At 40.5% G+C, this 19355-nt stretch overlaps 1 protein-coding gene across 1 annotated transcript in view; it reads left to right on the top strand.

Moving 5' to 3' along the window:
- The window catches only part of dnal1 (dynein, axonemal, light chain 1), an 83947-nt gene that overhangs the window by 12903 nt on the left and 51689 nt on the right, over positions 1–19355 (top strand). Inside the window, exon 3 of the mRNA XM_059951957.1 lies at positions 11144–11253. Coding sequence (XP_059807940.1) covers positions 11144–11253 — 110 coding nt within the window. The remainder of the gene's footprint in view (positions 1–11143; positions 11254–19355) is intronic.

Below are 19355 nucleotides of genomic sequence, written 5' to 3'. Positions count from 1 at the left end.
ATTTGTCATACTATCAAGACATAGTCTTGACCAACTTGTTTCTTCAATTTTAATATTCAAGTCACTTTCCCAATTTTGTCTTGATTTATGGACTCCTTGTTTAGTTGCCTGTTTTTGAATCAAGTTATACATACAATGACATGTATGTCATTTCTTGACATACATGATGTCTTTCTTGAGCTTAGATCTGGTCCTGTGCAATGAGACAGGTAAAATTAGTGATCTTGTAGTTAAGGATCCTCTTGGAAAGAGTGAGCACAGTATGAATGAGTTTCTCATACAAATGCAGGTACAATAATTACATCTGAAGCAAGTGTATTATGCCTAAATAATGGAGACTACAATGGGATGAGGGAGGATTTGGCTAGTGTAGACTGGGAACACAGGTTATATGGTGGAATGATCGAGAAACAGTGCAAGACTTTCGAAGAGATTTTTCACAGTGCTCAACAAAAGTATATTCCAGTTAAAAGCGAAGACAGTAAGGGTGGAGAGCGCCAGCCTTGGATGACTAAGGAAATAAAAGAAGGCATCAAAGTTGCCAAGAGTAGTGGGAAACTGGAAAATTGGGAACATTTTAAAAAGCAACAAAGAACCACTAGGCAAGCAATAAAGAAAGGGAAGACATTATGAAAATAAACTAGCACAAAATACGAAAATAGATAGTAAAAATGTTTATGATTATATAAAGTGGAAAAGGTATAAAGTGAACGTGGGTCCCTTGGAGGATGAGAAGAGGGAATTGATATTGGGTAATGAGAAAATAGCAGAGGCTTTGAATGACCATTTTGTGTCGGGTCTTCATGATGGAAGACACATCTAACATGCCAGAGAGAGATGTTATGGATGCGATGGGAGGTGAGGACCTGGATACAGTAGCTATCACTGAAGAGGTAGTGCTGAGCAAACTTGTGGGCCTGAAGATAGAGAAATCCGCAGGTTCTGATGGCATGCATCACAGGGTACTGAAAGAAATGGCAGAAGTTATAGTAGAGGCTTTGGTGATAATTTACCAAACTTCTCTGGATTCTGGGCAGGTCCTGGCAGATTGAAGGATAGCAAATGTCACACCGCTATTCAAAAAAGGATATAGGCAAAAGCAGGTAACTATAGACCAGTTAGTTTAACATCTCTAGTTGAGAAAATACTTGAACCTATCATTAAAGAGGAAATAATGAGGCATCTGGAAAGAAATTGATCCATCAGGCAGACACAGCATGGATTCAACAAAGGCAACTCCTGTTTAACAAACTTACTGGAGTTCTTTGAGGATATAACAAGCACAGTGGATAGAGGAGAACAGATGAAAGTTATTTACTTGGATTTCCAGAAGAAATTTGATAAAAGGCTTATCCATAAGATAAGGATGTATAGAGCTGTGGTTGATGTATTAGCATGGATAGAGGATTGGTTAACTAATAGAAAGCAAAGAGTCAGGATACATGGTGTTTCTCTGATTGGCAATCAGTGGTGAGTGGTGTGCCACAAGAGTTGGTGCTAGACCTGCAACTGTTCATGATATACATTAACGATCCAGAAGAGGAGACCAAGTGTAGTATATCTAAGTTTGCTGATGATACTAAATTGAGTAGAAAAGCAAATTGTGCAGAAGGTATGGAGAGTCTGCAGAGAGATGTAGATAGGTTAAGTGAGTGGGCAAGAGTCTGACACATGGAGTACAATGTTGGAAATGCGAGGTCATTTACTTTGGAAGGAAAAATGGAAGAGCAGATTATTATTTAAATAGTAAAAGATTGCAGCATGCTGCTGTGCAGAGGGACGGGAGTGCTTGTGCATGAATCACAAAAGGTTAGTTTGCAGGTGCATCAGGCTAACAAGAAGGCAAATGGACGGTTGGCCTTCATTGCTAGAGGGATTGAATTTAAGAGCAGGGAGCATATGCTGCAACTGTACAGGGTACTGGTGAGGCTGCACCTGGAGTACTAAGTCCAGTTCTGGTTTCCTTACTTGAGGAAGGATATACTGGCTTTGGAGGCAGTGCAGAGGAGGTTCACCAGGTTGATTCCAGAGATGAAGGGGTTAGACAATGAGGAAAGATTGAGTCGCCTGGGAGTGTACTCACTGGAATTCAGAAGAAATGAGAGGAAATCTTAATAGAAACATAAAATTGTGAAATGTATAGATATGATAAAGGTAAAACAATTGTTTCCACTGATAGGTGAGACTAGAACTAGGGAACATAGCATTAAGATTCAGGGGAGCAGATTTAGGACAGATGCGGAAGTACTGGTTTTCCCAGAGAGTGGTGAATCTGTGGAATTCTCTGCCCAATGAAGCAGTGGAGGCTACCTCAGTAAATATATTTAAGTCAAGGATGGACAGATTTTTGCATAGTCGGAGAATTGAGGGTAATGGGGAAAAGGCAGGTAGGTGGAGATGAGTCCATGGTCAAATCTTGTTGAATGGTGGAGCATGCTTGTTGGGCCAAATGGCCTGCTCCTGCTCCTATTTCTTATGCTCGTATGTGGAATGATGTGTCGGTTAGCTGTATACATGTGCATGGTTGAATGACAATAAACTTGAGCTTAAGATCAGAGACGAGAGATTTAAATAGGACATTGAGGTAGCTTTTTCATGCAAAGGGTGCTGCTATTTAGAATGTGCTGTCAGAGGTAGGCATGTTAGCTACATTTAAAAGCTATCTATGGATAGGAGATGCTTAGAGGGCTGTTGGCCAAACGAAGGCAGATAGACTAATTCACAAGGCAACAGGGCATGTATGAGTTCAATGGAAGGGCCTGTTTCCATGCTGGATGACTAATTTATTCTAAGTGGTAATTTACTGTGGTTAATTAATCCACTTCACATACTAGGGATGTGAGAGGAAACTGGAGAAGGCCAAGGGTCAAGAAATTTGCAAAATATGCCCATCCAAGATTAGGATCAAACCCAAGTCCCTCAAGATGTGAAACAGTAGCAATAATTGTCACACCATTGTGATGCCCACATCACTTCAGTTCATGTTGATCCTTTGCTTTCTGCAGCTGAGACGTAGAACACAGTACAGAACAAGTCTTTCAGCCCATGATGTCTGTACTGACCATTATACCATTTTAAATGCGTTCTATCTGCCTGCACATGTCATACATCTCTCCCTCTGATTTGCAGTGTACACTGTGTCTGCAATAGCTTTCCCAATCTTCAATTTGTGTGCCATTTCAATTTCCCTTTACATATTCACACTGACCTGTCAGTTTTGTTTCTCACTGCCAGGGTGGAATCCCGATGAAAACTAAAGGAATACCACATTCTATTCTGACTGGGTAATCTACAAGATTGATTTTTTTCCCATTTTAGATAACAACCCCAACCCCTCCCATGCACTCTTTCTTCCAATCCTTCTGCAGTCCCTCTATTTTTGTCTGTTTTCCCATGCCCCTCCCCGCCCCCTTCCCCTCCAAATTCTATCCACCATTATTTCACTCACTGGCTTTCTGCTGCTCCCCCATTTGGTCCTGGTTCTCTCTGCCTTTCACCTCTCTCCTAATAGCCCCCATTATCACCTCCTTGCTTATCAGATTCCAGAAAGAGTGGCTGTTTGTGTATCACGCTCCAGAGCTGCCTCTACTTTCATTCTTCCCTTCCTATTTCTAGCTCAGCCTGCCTCCATATATGTCTCCAAACTCCAGTTCTACCCTTTCCCAGACTGGCTTAGTCTGCTCATCTTTCTTCAACACCCCCTTCTCTCCAAAGTCTACCAATCATCTCATTGCTTCCCCTGCAGAACCTCTTATTTTCTGCTAGTGAAATTCTGTTCTTTCTCCTCTTGTTCATTTTCTTTCCACTTATGTCTGTGACTCTCTAATACTCTCAAAAACAGAAGGGGGTGTTGAAGAAAGTTGCTGGAGTGTGATACGCAGACAAAGAGCCACTCGTTCTGCCATTAGTAAGCTCATTTCAGTGGGTCTGTTGGCAAGAACTGGACCAAGAATAGGAGCTGTTCTGATTGGCTAAGAGCTTTACAGAGACACATTTATTTGACTACTTGTGAAATATACCAACCAATAAAAGGCTTTAGTTGAGCTGTCATTTTAAGAGTGGCCCTATGTGTGTGTGGTAAGTAAAGAAGTAAAGAGCCTTGGGCATGAGGAGGCCAAACAGTGGCCCAGGAAAGGTTGTTTAGATTTTCTTTACTGGTTTTATAGCAGTGACATGGACTTGCAGGATGTGAAAGATCAGGGAGTCTTCAAGTGTCCCTGTGCCCATGATATTACAGGAACGTTATTAGCACAGACAGAAGGTTGGCCAACTAGCAGGAAACAAAGAGTGAGAGTAAAGGGGATCTTTTCTCGTTGTCAGCCGGTGTTTAATGTTGTTCCACAGGAGTCAGTTTTGGGAATACTTATTTTCATGTTACAAGTCAATAATCCAGATGACCGTAAGAGACTATAGGATGCTGCAGCAAAATTAAGCTATTTGGCCATCAAGTCTGCTCTGCCATTTGATCATAGCTGATCCATTTCCCTCTTAACCCTATTCTCCTGCCTTCTCCTGGAAACCTTTCATGTCCTGACTTATCAAGAATCTATCAATTTCTGCTTTAAATACCCTCAATGACCTGGCCTCCAATGAATTCCACAGTTTCAACACCCTCTGGCTAAGGAAATTCCCCTCCTCTCTGTTCTAAATGGACACCCCTCTATTCTGAGATTCTGCCCTCTAGTCCTAGATTCCCCCACTATAGGAAACATCCTCTTCACATCCACTGTATCTAGGTTTTTCAATATTTTGATGAGTTCCCCCCGCCCCCCCATCTTATTTTTCTAAATTCCAGTACAGGCCCAGAGTCATCAAAATCTCCTCATATGATAGGCCTTTTAATCCCAGAATAATTTTTATGAACTTCCTTTGAATCTTCTCCTATGCCAGCACATCTATGCTCAGATTAGGTACCCAAAACTGTTCACAATACTCCAAGTGAGGCCTCACAATTGCCTTATAAAGATACAGCATTACATCCATATTTTTATATTTTTCTCCTCTGGAAGTGCATCGTAACATTGCATTAGCCTTCCTCACCACTGACGCAACCTGCAAGTTGGCCTTAAGGGAATCCTGTACAAGAACACCCAAGTCTCTTTGCACCTCAGAGTTTTGAATTTTTTCTCCATTTAGAAAATAGTCTACGCATTTATTTCTTCTACCAAAATGCATGGGCCTACACTTCCCAACACCATATTCCACCTGCTGTTTCTTTGCTCATTCTCCTAATCTTCTGCAGCCTCCCTGCTTCCTCAACACATCTGCCCCTCCACCTTTCTTCATATCACCCGCAAACCTGGCCACAAAGCCATCATCCAAATCATTGCCATACAACATAAAAAGAAGTCGTCCCAAAACCAATCAATGTGGAGCACCACTAGTCACTGGCAACCAATCAGAAAAGGATCCCTTTATTCCGATTCTTTGCCACCTGCCAATCAGCCAATGCTGTATCCATGCTAGTCTAGTATCTTTCCTCTGATACTAAGGGCTCTTATCTTCATCTCGTGTGGCACCTTGTCAAAGAGCATCTGAAAATCCAAGTACATAACATCCACTGATTCTCCTTTGTCTATCCTGCTTGTTATTTTCTCAAAGAATTCCAACAGATTTATCTGGCAGGATTTTCCCTTAAAGAAACCATGCTGACTTGTGCCTCAGAACCTCATCCTTAACAATTGACCCAAACAACTTGCCTATAATTTCCTTTCTCTGTCTCCCTCTCTTTTTGAAGAGCAAAGTGACATTTGCAATCTTCCAGGCCTTTAGAACGTCGCCAGAATCTCATGATTCCTGAAAGATTATTACTAATGCCTCCACAATCTCTTCAGCTATCTCTTTCCAAACCCTTGGCTGTAGTCCATCAGATCCAGGTGACTTGTCTACTGACCTTTCAACTTCCCAAGCACCTTCTCCCTACTAATAGCAACCACACACACTTCTGCCCCCAACTTTCTCAAACCCCTAGGATACCGATAGGATACCGATACTGAAGACTGAGGCAAATTTGATCACCTTACCATAGGAAAGATGCCACTGTTCAAAAATGGATGTAGGTAAAAGGCAGATAACTATAGGCCAGTTTATTTAACATCAGCAGTTGGGAAAATGCTTGAACCTATCATTAAAGAAGAAATAGCAAGGCATCTGGAAAGAAATGGATCCATCGGGCAGACACAGCATGGATTCAACAAAAGTAGGTCCTGTTCAACGAACTTACTGGAGTTCTTTGAGGATATAACAAGTGCAGTGGATAGAGGGTTATTTACTTGGATTTCCAAAAGCCATTCGATAAGGTACTGCATTAAAGACTTGTCCATAAGATAAGGATGCTTAGAGTTGGGGTGATGTATTAGCATGGATAAAGAACTGGTTAACCGGTAGAAAGCAGAGAGTTGTGATACATGAGTATTTCTCTGGTTGGCAATTAATGGTGAGTGGTGTGCTGCAAGGCAAAGGTTGGTGCTGGGCCCGCAACTGTTCACGATATGCATTAACGATCTGGAAGAGGGAACTGAGGTAGTGTATCTGAGTTGGCTGATGACACTAAATTTAGTGGAAAAGCAAATTGAGCAAAGGATACAGAGAGTCTGCAGAGTGATTATAGATAGGTTTAGTGAAGGTCTGGCAGATGCAGTACAATGTTGGTAAATGTATGGTTATCCACTTTGGAAGGAAAAATGAAAGATCAGATTATTATTTAAATGGTAAAAGATTGCAGCATGCTGCTGTGCAGAAGGATTTGGGAGTGATTGTGTATGAAACGCAAAAGGTTGGTTTGCAGGTGCAGCAGGCTATCAAGAAGGCAAATGGAACGTTGGCCTTCATTGCTAGAGGTAGTGAATTTAAGAGCAGGGAGGTTATGCTGCAACTGTGCAAGCTACGGGTGAGGCCGCATCTGGAGACTGCGTGTAGTTCTGGTCTCCTTACTTGAAGGATATACTGGCTTTGGAGGCAGTGCAGAAGTGGTTCACCAGGTTGATTCCAGAGGAAGAGAGATTGAATCACCTGGAATCCCTTCTTATAGCTTTTTTAGTTGCCTTTTGTTGGATTTTAAAAGCTTCTCAATCATCCAATTGCATTCCCATGCACTTTTGTGAATCTTTATGGCCCTTCCTTTGCTTTTATGTAGTCCTTAACTTCCCTTGTTAGCCATGGTTGCCTACACCTGCCATTTGAGAACTTCTTCCTCTGTGGAACTTATCAATCCTGCACCTTGTGAACTATTCCAGAAACTTCAGTCATCTTTGCTGTGCTGTCATCCCCATCAGTATCCTCCTCCAATCCACGTGGGCAAGCTCCTCTGTCATGCCTCCGTAATTCCCTTTATTCCATTGAGATAACATCTGACTTGTGCTTGTCTGTCTCAATTGCAGTATGAATTCAAACATGTTATGATCACTGCCTGCTTATATTAAGCTCCCTCATAAGATTTGGCTTATTATACAACACCCAATCTAAGACAGCCTTTCCCTGAGGAGGCATAAGCACAAGCTGCTCTAAAAAGCTATCTCATTGGCATTCAACAAATTCCTTCACTTGCAATCCACCACCAACCTGATTTTCCCAATCCCCCATTGAAATCCCCCATTACAATTGTGTCATTACAGTCGGCCCTCCTTAACCATGGGGGATTGGTTCCGGGACAACCGCAGATACCAAAAATCGCGGATGCTCAAGTCCCTCATTTAACCTGAATCAGTGTGGTGGTCTTTAGGACCCAGCGGAACCTCAGACTTTATTTAATGTGGTCAGAGCGGTGGGCATTAGGACCCGGCGTAGCTCTGAAAACAATTTTAATGGAGCATGTAAAACGCCCTGCCCCGATGAAAGCTACGATTATTACTAAGCAACGCAGTGGTTTAATTATTGGGTTTTGAGGTTTTGGGTTTTTGATCCTCCACATCAACCCAGCACGATGGAGAGCGCACTCAATAGCGATCTGTCACTAGATCGAACTCGGAAACTTCCCAAGCCCGGCGCTGAAACTTAAGTTCTTAAGTGTTTTATATGCATATACAAATGCAAACATTTGACTAACTGACATTAAATAATACCAGATGTACCTGTTCCGACTTAATTAGTAAGAGAACTTCCGATTTCTTTCGATCCCGATCCACGATGACCCAAGCACATCCTCCCGTATACTTTAAATCATCTCTAGATTACTTATAATACCTAATACAATGTAAATGCTATGTAAAATAGTTGTTATGCTGCATCGTTTAGGGAATAAGGACAAGAAAAAAAGTCTACATGCTTGAACAACAAATGCTGGAAGAGCACATCCGGGTTTTCGCGATTCGCAGTTGGTTGAATTCGTGGATGCGGAAGTCGCAGATAAGGAGGGCCGACTGTACCATTATTAGAAGCCTTTTCCAGCTCCCTTTGCAATCTCAACTCCACGTCTCAGCCACTGTTGAGAGGCCTATATATGATTCCCATAAAGGTTATTTTTATTCTTGCAGTTTAATTACACCCACAAAGATTCAACATTCTCTGACGCCATGTTACCTCCTTCCAAAGGTGTAATTCCATTTCTTACCAAAAGAGCCACACCACCACCTATGCCTTCCTGCCTGTCCATTTGATACAAAATATACCCTTTGATGTTAAGTTCCAACTATGGCATTCTTTCACTCACTAATCTGTGATGCCTGCATCATCATACCAGCTAACCTCTAATTGTGCCACCAGTTCATCTCCGTTATTCCGAATGCTGCACACATTTAAATACAGCACCTTCGGTCCTGCATTCTTCGCCCTTTTGAATTTTGCCTTTGTGGTACAATTTAAGTCTTTGCTTAGTCTACATTTGTACCCAATCATTGACTTGTCTTTCCTTGCATTCATGTTCAATAGATACATTTAACGTTAGAGAAATGTTTATAATATACATCCTGAAATTCTTTTTCTTTGCAAACATCCATGAAAACAGAGGAGTGCCCCAAAAAATGAATGACAGTTAAACATTAGAACCCCAAAGTCCTCTCCCCCCAGCTCCCCCCCCCACACAAAAGCGGCATCAAGGGAACAATTCCCCTCTCCACCAGCAAAAAAGCATTAGCACACTTCATTGACCACTCATACGTGCGGCAAAGCATCAATAAAATCACAGACTTGCAGTACACTAAAGACTACTCATTCACCCGGTAATTCGACATACCACAGGCTCTTTCTCTTTCCTTAATAAGGGGAAAAAGAGGTGTCCCTGTTTCACAGAGAGAGGGGAGACATAACAACTAGCTTGCTGATTAATATGTTGTAAGTCTCTTACGTCGTTTTTTCCCAAGCTTCGCTCCCAGAGAATTGGCAACGGAAAGCCTCAGGTCTCTGGACACACAGCTCCCGACGTTCTGTGTTCCTGCAAAGAACTGAAGTCAGAGTCTGACTCCAGGTCAGGGTCTTCAAGAGAACCTTGAAAAGGAAGAAGAGAGATATCATCCATTATCTACTTGGCTGGCTCATCCTCAGTTCTATCATATTGGTTCCCACCCCCTGCCGTATTAGTTTAAACCCAACAGCTCGATCAAACCTGCCTGCAAGAATATTGGTCCCCCTTGGATTCAAGTGTAACCCGTCCCTTTTGTACAGGTCACACCTGCCCCAGAAGAAGTCCCAATTATCCAGAAATCTGAAACCCTGCCCCTGCTCAAATTCTTCAGCAACGCATTTATCTACCACCTCTTTCTATTCCTATCTGCACTGTTCCTCACTATCCTTGAGGTCCTGCTTCTCGGGTTCCTTCCTAACTCCCTGTATTCTTTTTTCAGGACCTCCTCTCTTTTCTATCTATGTCATTGGTACCAATAAGTACCACGACTTCTGGCTGCTCACCCTTTCAGGATATTGTGGACGCATTCCAAAACATCGCAGACCCTGGCAGCTTGAAGACAAACGCTATCCATGTTTCCTTTTCGCAGCCACAGAAGTGGTAGCGATATAAGTGATAACAATAGTGGGAGTCTGGAAGAGATTTGCCAGGAATTTCCGTAGGATGGAGGACCACTGTTGCGAGATTTATTCTCCCTGTAATATAAAATGCTGAGGAGTGACCTCAGAGAGATTTAAAAAATTGAGGGGCATAGATAGGATATTTAGTCAGGATCATTTGGAATGTAATCACAGCTGATCCAGGATGTACCTCCCTCTTGTCTGCATTAAACTTCACATGTAAGGCAACCTAGAACTAGAGGGCATATGCTTAAGGTGAGAGGAGTATTTCTTTTAGGAGATTTGAGGAGTAAGTATTACACACAAGGGAAAATGAATATTTGGAATAAGCTGCAAGAGGAGTTGATGAAGGCAGATACAGCTGCAGTGTTTAAAAGGGTAGGTACTTGGATTGAAAAGGGTAGAGGAATATGACTTGATATGGATAAGGGTTTAGTGTAGGTAGGTATCACCATTGTCATGAATGAGGTGGGCTGTTAAGGGCCTATTTCTCTGTTATACATTTCTATAATTCAAATCAAAGGTATCATAGAAATCTGTATAGACTCAAGCTATGCCTGACCCCTTCTGAGAAATGTGTTAAAGTCCTATTATATTCATTGTTCGTCTTTCTTAGATTCTTTTCCTCAGCTTTTGGTTGGTGTGTTGAAGTCTATAACTGCTTCCTGCCCTGTTGCTGAACTGAAGACAGGAAGTTACATGGCCTATTTTGCCATTTTCCACTCTCCTCACATGCTCATGTCCAGATCTAGAGACTCCTCCTTTTCTTCAACTTCTCTTTTTAGTTATTGATGTAGAGATGATGATTATTCCAAGCCCCCAGATTCCCACAGCTATCTTGACTATATCTTCTCCATCCCACTTGATCCGTTCTGCTTTTAAGAGTTTGGTCTAATTATGCACATCTCTATAGCATCATTTGGCTGGAAGGAATAATTGCTAAATTGTCTCTGTCAAAGTCAGGCTTTCTGGTGAGGTATAGGAACTCTATTTCCAGATGAAATTGTTGGCGACCTGAAGAAAAACTAACAGCTGGAGGAGAACAGATTTCCAAATTTGTAGATACTGGAGAGGTAGTTAAGGGATCTGTGGCAAAGCATTGGAAGGACAATAACAGAAGGGTGCAAATTATTTGTGTTTCAGACAGAAATGTTTAAAAGGTTGAAAAATAATTATGATTTTTCAGGAAGAAAAATCGGGTGAGAAGGCAGCTGAAGCATTGGAGGTGAAGTTATATGGTCAGATCCCTCCCATTGAAAAGATGGACGCATCCCTTTCCACGCTTATCAACTGCGAGTAAGTTTTCTTTTGGATTGAACCTTGTGTACTTATTTGTGTCTTGCTACCATTGGACTGAAAGGAAGTATGAAAACCATAATGTTTTCAAAATTTCTCCTACCCTTGCAGCTCCTAACATGTTTAGTAATTGTTCCACTGCTATTTTTGTATCTTGCTTAATTGGGCATTCTTTATCTAAGCCTTATGACAAGGAGTTGTGATCTGTTGGTATCTGTGTCCATCACTGGCGTTGGAACAAGGATTTTGGTCATTTCATTTAAGTCCCAAATCAGAAGTAACAATTGTGGAGATGAGGAAACTGTAGAAATTAAAGCTCAATCTTGCATTTGCTCGTTTGTTGCAGACTTGTAATTTTAATCGGATCTTTTTCATAGTCTCTTTTCCTTCCCCAAATATCTTCAAATGAACATACAAATTTGGAGTGAGAGGTAGCCACATGGCCTCTCAAAACGTTTTCTCAGCATTTTTGTTTTCCTAAAGTAATTTTTCAATACTTCATTAAGAATTCCTCTATCACTTCCTTGATGCATTCTAAGACTCTGCTTCTACCCTCTTTCGTAGAGAGTTCAAAAGACTCTTAAACCTCATTGGGAGGGAGATAGACGTTGCAGTACTATGTAAAAGTCATGGTAAAAGTCATGTAAAAGTCATTTCTGTCTTCTGTCTACTCAACCTGTTGAACGCCAACTTCTTGAAAGTAAGAGTCGCTTTTATATTCATGGTGACAAATCTAGTAAATTTCTAGCCAATCAGCTGAGGCGTTCCAAAGCCAAACAACATATTACAAAGATTCGGAAGGAGAATGGAGACTTTACATCGGGTCACTTAGAAATCAATGACGCATTTAAAAATTTTTATTCTCGACTTTATTCCTCTGACTCTGAATGAGAATATCTCTGTTGATCATTTTTTAAATAACCTGAATATTCCTTCGCTTTCATTTGATTTTAAAGCCAAACTTAATGCGCCTATATCATCAGAAGAAATATCTTTTGCAATTCCTGCATTGTCTTCAGGGAAATCTCCAGGACCTGATGGACCCCGTAGAATTTTATAAATCATTCTCTTCACTTCTTTCTCCTCAGTTATTCTCAGTATTATCTGACTCATTTAATTACGGTAAATTGCCACCCTCTTTTAATGAGGCATCTATTATTCTTTTATTAAAAAAGGGTAAAGACCCAACAGAGTGTTCCTCGTATAGGCCGATTTCTTTGCTTAATGTTGATGTTAAAATCTTGGCCAAAGTTTTGGCTTATAGATTAGAAACTGTTATTCCCTCTATTATTTCTGAGGATCAAACTGATTTTATTAAAAACCGTCTTCCTTTTTTTAATATTCGGCGTTTATTTAACATTTTATATTCACCTCCAACTGGGATTCCTGAATGTGTTATTTCCCTCGATGCGGAGAAAACATTTGATCGTATAGATTGGAACTACCTTTTTGCAGTTTTAGAAAAATTTGACCTCAGTCAAAGTTTTATCTTTTGGATCAAATTGCTGTATCTGTGTCCTACTGCCTCTGTTTTGACTAATTTTCAGAAATCCCAGTTATTTAACCTCAAACATGGCACCCGTCAGGGATGCCCTTTAAGTCCCTTTCTCTTTGATTTGGCTATCGAACCTTTGGCGATAGCATTTCGAAACTGTCCTGAATTGACCAGGATTTGGAGGGGGGGGGGGGTGTTGAGCATAAAGTTTCTCTTTATGCTGATGACTTATTACTTTTTCTTTCAAATCTGTCTACATCCTTACCTCCAATGTTTTCACTTCTTGATCAGTTTAGCCAGTTCTCTGGCTATAAACTTAATTTACATAAGAGTGAACTTTTCCCAATTAATAAAGAAGCACAAGAATTAACATTCCGTGATCTCCCTTTTAAAGTAGTTCATAATCAATTTACTTATCTTGGGATTACAGTCACAAGGAAGTTTAAAGATCTTTTCCGTGAAAATTTTGCCAATCTTTCATATACTATAAAACAGAGTCTGTTACAATGGTCACCTCTATCTATGTCTTTGGTAGGTCGTATTAATGTTGTTAAAATGTACGTTCTCCCTAAACTTTTATATTTATTTCAATCAATCCCAATTTTTATTCCTAAATCTTTTTTTGATTCCTTAGACTCTATTATTTTGTCATATCTGTGGAAGAATAAGCGCTCTAGAATTAATAAAGTTTATCTCCAAAAATCTAAAAAAGAGGATGGCATGGCTTTACCTAACTTTCGTTTATATTATTGGGCAGCCAATATACGTTGTGCTACCTTTTGGTCTTTTTTCCATGGCCAACCCGAGTGCCCTAATTGGGTGGGAATGGAGTTGAGTTCCACTAAAGATTTATCTATTTCTGCACTTCTTGGCTCTGTACTCCCTAGTAGTTTGTCCAGATTAATTGTTAATCCTCTTGTTAGACACACTTTGCGTATATGGGCTCAGTTTAGGAAATTTTATGGTTTCCATGGTTTTTCCTTTTCTAACCCTATCTTACATAATCACCCTTTTTTACCTACTACGTATGATTCAGCATTCCATGATTGGTATAGGAAGGGCATTAGACATTTTGAAGATCTTTTTATTGATAATCACTTCGCATCTTTTCAACAGCTCTCTGCTGTTCAATCTGCCGAATGCTCATTTTTTTAGATATCTCCATATTAGACACTTTATTAATCCTTTAATTCCTAACTTCCCTGAAATGCCTGAGAAAAATGTTATGGATTTCTTTCTTTCTATTAATCCACTAGGTAAAGGTTTAATATCATTTATTCGTGATAAATTAGCAGCCTTACGGCATGCCCCTGTGGATAAAATTAAAATGGCTTGGGAGCATGATTTAAATACCTTATCTGATGAGACTTGGGACTCGATTCTCAAATCGGTTAATTCAACCTCTCTTTGTGCTTGCCATTGCCTTTTACAGTTTAAGATTGTTCATAGAGCCCATATGTCTAAATCTAAACTATCTCGATTTTACCCTAATATCAGTCCTGTTTGTGATAAATGCAAAAGGGGTGAGGCCTCTCTCATTCATATGTACTGGTTTTGTCCCAGCTTGGAGAAATTTTGAAAAGATGTCTTCATAACGTTATCGTATATTCTGAATCACCACCTAGAACCTAACCCTTTAATTGCTTTGTTGGGTTTCTGGGGTGAGACAGATTTACGCCTGAGTTCGACTAAGTGTCGAATATTATCCTTTGCCTCTCTCCTGGCTAGACGTTTAATCCTCCTTAGATGGAGAGATGTTGCCCTGCCCACGCATGCTCAATGGTTTAACGATATTATGTCCTGCTTAGACCTTGAAAAAATTCATTATTCAGTTCTTAATTCGGATATAAAGTTCCATAAGGTCTGGGGACCTTTTATTGAGTACTTTCATAACCTTCCTCTTAACTAAGGTTTTTTTCTCGGTCCCTTGCCTTCAGCTCCTTTTTTTTTTGGCAGTAGGCATTAATATCTTCTGTTGCTAAGTATATTTACAGTTTTGGGGTTTGATTGACCTGATTTATATTCTCTATATTGTGTTGTGGTTGGTCTGGAGTTCTTTTTTTGTTGCGGGGCTTGGGGAGGATACTAATTTTACATGTCTTCAATTTGGGTGCTTTCTCAATTATCTTTTTTTGTATTATATTATTATTGTAAGTTTATTTTTGCACTGTATTAATTTTCTTCATTTTGATTTGAGGTTTTTTTTTATCTGTAGCGATGTAGAAAATGCATAAAAAAACTAATTTTAAAAAAAAGTCATTTCTGGTTTTGTAGGAAAGGTTAATAAAGAAACTGTTGAAGATGACAGGAACCTCTAGTTCTAAAATATCCCATAAAGAGCAGATATCCTTACCGTATCCACCCTGCTAAAATCCCTCAGGATCTTTAACTGTTTCAATTAAGTTGACTATCACTCATCTGAATTCCAGAGGATACCGGAGTAACCTGTCCGGCCTTTCCTCACAAGGCAATCTGCCAATTCCAGATTTTACTCCAGTAAACCTTTTCTAAAATGCTTCCTATGTGTTATCGCCTTCAAATAGAAATGTCAATATTGTTCATGGTACTCTGGACCTTACCATGGCTTATATAACTGAAGCAAAACCTCCATACTAAACAATGATATTCTGTTGAATTTACTAATTGGTTGCAATACCTGACAAAAGTTCTAACCAATGGAATAACAGAGGAAAATGTGATATCTCCATTTTTGGCAGTATTTTTAAAGTATATTGTCTGAATGGTGAGAAGGAGGAGTGACTAAGTTGAGGAAAGGTTGGGCAAGCTTGGGAGGTATTCACTGGAGTTTAGGAGAATGAAGTGACTTGATTGAAAATGTAGGATCCTGAGGGGCATTCATGGGGAGTCAGTGGACAGAGTGTCTCCTTTTGAGGGAGACTTGAGAACTTGGAGCCACTACAATGGGTTGTCAATTTAAGACATTAGGAGGATCATGAGTGTTTGGAACTCTTTCTCAAAGGGCAATGGAAGCAAACTCTTTGATTATTTTTAAGATTGAAGGAGATGGATTCCTGATGAGCAGGAGCTGAAAGATTATACATGTAGGTGGAATTGTAAAGTTGAAGTTACAGTTTAATTAGCTGTGATTTTATTAAGTTTGAACCCGAAGGCCCAACTGACCTTTGACTGTTAAATTGTTTGTAAGCAAGCCTACAACTAATGGATCAGATCAAAGCTCCGCAGTCCTGCACTTCCAGATTTAGATTATACTGGAGATCTAAACACTAATATTTAGAAAAAGGTCTGTGATCATCCCACTCTTAACATACCAAAGCAATGACTAAACCATTTGCAACAGCCAGGGGTGTCTGACCTCCCCATAATCTGTTGATTCACTCTATATGGTGTCAGCAGTTAAGAATACCGTGATCTGTCAGTATCCTAGCTGTAGTGTGAAAGATTTCTGCTGCAAAGCTAGCCATGCCTCCAACCAAACTGTTGCAGTAGACTTGTGAAACTGACATCTACTTGACAATGTAGAAAATTTTCCCATGTTTTGTCATTATCCATCAGTTTGCTCTCTAACAAGTGTAAAATGATGGACGATGTTGTTAATCATATTAACTAATGCAGTGATAATTAGGGAGGAGCATTGGTGTAGCTGTGGCCCACCCTCAATTTCATTTATGGAGTTTTCACATTCTTCCTATGACCGCCAGGTTTTCTTTGGGTGTTCTGGTTTCTTCCTCATGCTAAAGATGTGCAAATAATATATTAATTGGCCCCTTCTATGTAGGCAGAATATGGTGAAGTGAATATGTGGAGAATAAAATAAAATTTTTGTAAATGGGCAGACTGAAAGGCCTATTTGTATGCTCTGTGGTTGTGTTCAGGTGGGATTTTGCCAGGAGCTTTGGCTAATCACAGTATCAATGTGAACAAGGTGAGATTAAAATCTCAGACTTTGACATCAGTGTATCTTTTGACTGAGTATAACCTCACAGTTTTGGGAAACTAAATGTGAAGATGCTCCATTGGATGGTGTCATACTGAGCACATGAAGATGGTTGTGTTGTAGTTCAATCATCTCAGCTTCATATGATTATTACAGGAGTTCCTCTAGGTCCTTCATGAGTGTGCAAATTGGATTGATAAGGCCTATGTCCTCTTGCATTTGGAAGAATGAGAGTGTTTCATTGAAACATGTACATTCAGATGGGGCTGACAGTGGATATTCACTTGACTGCTTGGGATATGAGTGTAGATAGTTTAACATGAGGATTCACAGTGTTGGTTTGCAAACTAAGCTGGAGAAATTTTATCACTCAGTGTGGTGTGAATCTGAATTTCTTAATCTTAAACAGCCGTGAAGGTCGATGACTGAACATATTTAAGAAAGATTTCTATGCACAGACGTCAAGGGATATAGGAGGAGAGTGGGAATATGGTGTTGAGATGATCTTATTGAATAGCAGGCTAAGACTAAAGAGCTGAATGGCCTATTCAAAGTGAAAATTGAGTTTATTATGCACAAATGCCATTATGCACGGATGCAGTGAAAAACTTGCAGCAGCAATATAGGCGCTTAGCATTACATAGAAAACCTACAGTACAATACAGGCCCTTCGGCCCACAATGCTGTGCTGAACATGTACTTACTTTAGAAATGACCTAGGATCACCCATTTTTCTAAGCTCTATGTACCTATCCAAGAGTCTCTTAAAAGACACTATTGTATCTGCCCCCACCGCTGTCACCGGCAGCCCATTCCACACACTCACCCCTCTCTACGTAACAAAAAAAACCCAACTTACCTCTGACATCTCCTTTGTACCTACTTCCAAGCACCTTAAAACTGTGCCCTCTCGTGTTAGCCATTTCAGCCCTGGGAAAAAGCCTCTAACTATCCATACAATCAATGCCTCTCCTCATCTTGCACACATCTATCAGTTCACCTCTCATCCACCATCGCTCCAAGGAGGAAAGGCCAAGTTCTCTCAACCTATTCTCATAAGGCATGCTCCCCAATCCAGGCAACATCCTTGTAAATCTCCTCTGCACCCTTTCTGTAGTTTCCCCATCCTTCCTGTAGTGAGGTGACCTGAACTGAGCGCAGTACTCCAACTGGGGTCTGACCAGGGTCCTATATAGCTGCAACATTACCTCTTGGCTCTTAAGCACAATCCCACGATTGATGAAGGCCATATGCCTTCTTAACCATAGAGTCAACCTGTGCAGCTGCTTTGAGTGTTCTATGGACTGGGATCCCAAGATCCCTCTGATCCTCCACACTGCCAAAAGTCTTACCATATATTATATACTATATATATTATATAATATAATATACTATATTCTGCCAACATATTTGACCTACCAAAATGAACCACCTCACATTTATCTGGGTTGAACTCCATCTGCCACTTCTCAGCCCAGTTTTGCATCCTATCGATGTCCCGCTGTAACCTTTGACAGCCCTCCACACTATCCACAACACCCCCAATTTTTGTGTCATCAACAAATTTACTAACCCATCACTCCACTTCCTCATCCAGATCATTTATAAAAATCACAAATGTAAGGGGTCCCAGAAAAGATCCCCGAGGCACACCACTGGTTACTGACCTCCATGCAGAATAGGGCCCATCTGCAACCACTCTTTGCCTTCTGTGGGCAAGCCAATTCTGGATCCACAAAGCAAGGTCCCCCTAGATCCCATGCCTCCTTACTTTATCAATAAGCCTTGCATGGGATACCTTATCAAATGCTTTGCTGAAATCCATATACACTACATCTACTGCTCTACCTTCATCAATGTGTTTAGTCACATCCTCAAAAAATTCAATCAGGCTCGTAAGGCATGACCTGCCTTTGACAAAGCCATGCTGACTATTCCTAATCATATTATGCTTCTTCATATGTTCATAAACCCTGCCTCTCAGGATCTTCTCCATCAACTTACCAACCACTGAAGTAAGACTCACTGGTCTATAATTTCCTGGGCTATCTACTCCCTTTAAGGGAACAACATCTGCAATCCTCCAGAACCTCTTCCGTCCCCACTGATGATGCAAAGATCATTGCCAGAAACTGAACAATCTTCTCCCTCACCTCCCACAGTAGCCTGGGGTATGTCTCATCTGATCCCAGTGACTTCCCCAACTTGATGCTTTCCAAAAGCTCCAGCACACCCTCTTTCTTAATGCCTATATGCTCAAGCTTTTCAGTCCACTGTAAGTCATCCCTACAATCGCCAAGGTCCTTTACCATAGTAAATACTGAAGCAAAGTATTCATTAAGTACCTCTGCTATTTCCTCCGGTTCCATACACACTTTTCCACTGTCACACTTGATTGCTCCTATTCTCTCACGTCTTATCCTCTTGCACTTTACATACTTGTAGAATGACTTGGTGTTTTCCTTAATTCTGCTCACCAAGGCCTTCTCATGGCCCCTTCTGGCTCTCTTAATTTCGTTCTTAAGCTCCTTCCTGCTAGCCTTATAATTTTCTAGATCTCTGTCTTTACCAGGTATTTTGAACCTTTCATAAGCTTTTCTTCTTGACTAGATTTTCTACAGCCTTTGTACACCATGTTTGCTGTACCCTACCCTGTCTCATTGGAACGTACCTATGCAGAATACCACACAA

The sequence above is a fragment of the Hypanus sabinus genome, chromosome 2 (genome assembly GCF_030144855.1).
Source record: "Hypanus sabinus isolate sHypSab1 chromosome 2, sHypSab1.hap1, whole genome shotgun sequence".
In the NCBI taxonomy this organism is placed as follows: Eukaryota; Metazoa; Chordata; class Chondrichthyes; order Myliobatiformes; family Dasyatidae; genus Hypanus; species Hypanus sabinus.
Note: the sequence above shows the minus strand (reverse complement) of the source record. Positions and strands in the feature narration are given on the sequence as shown.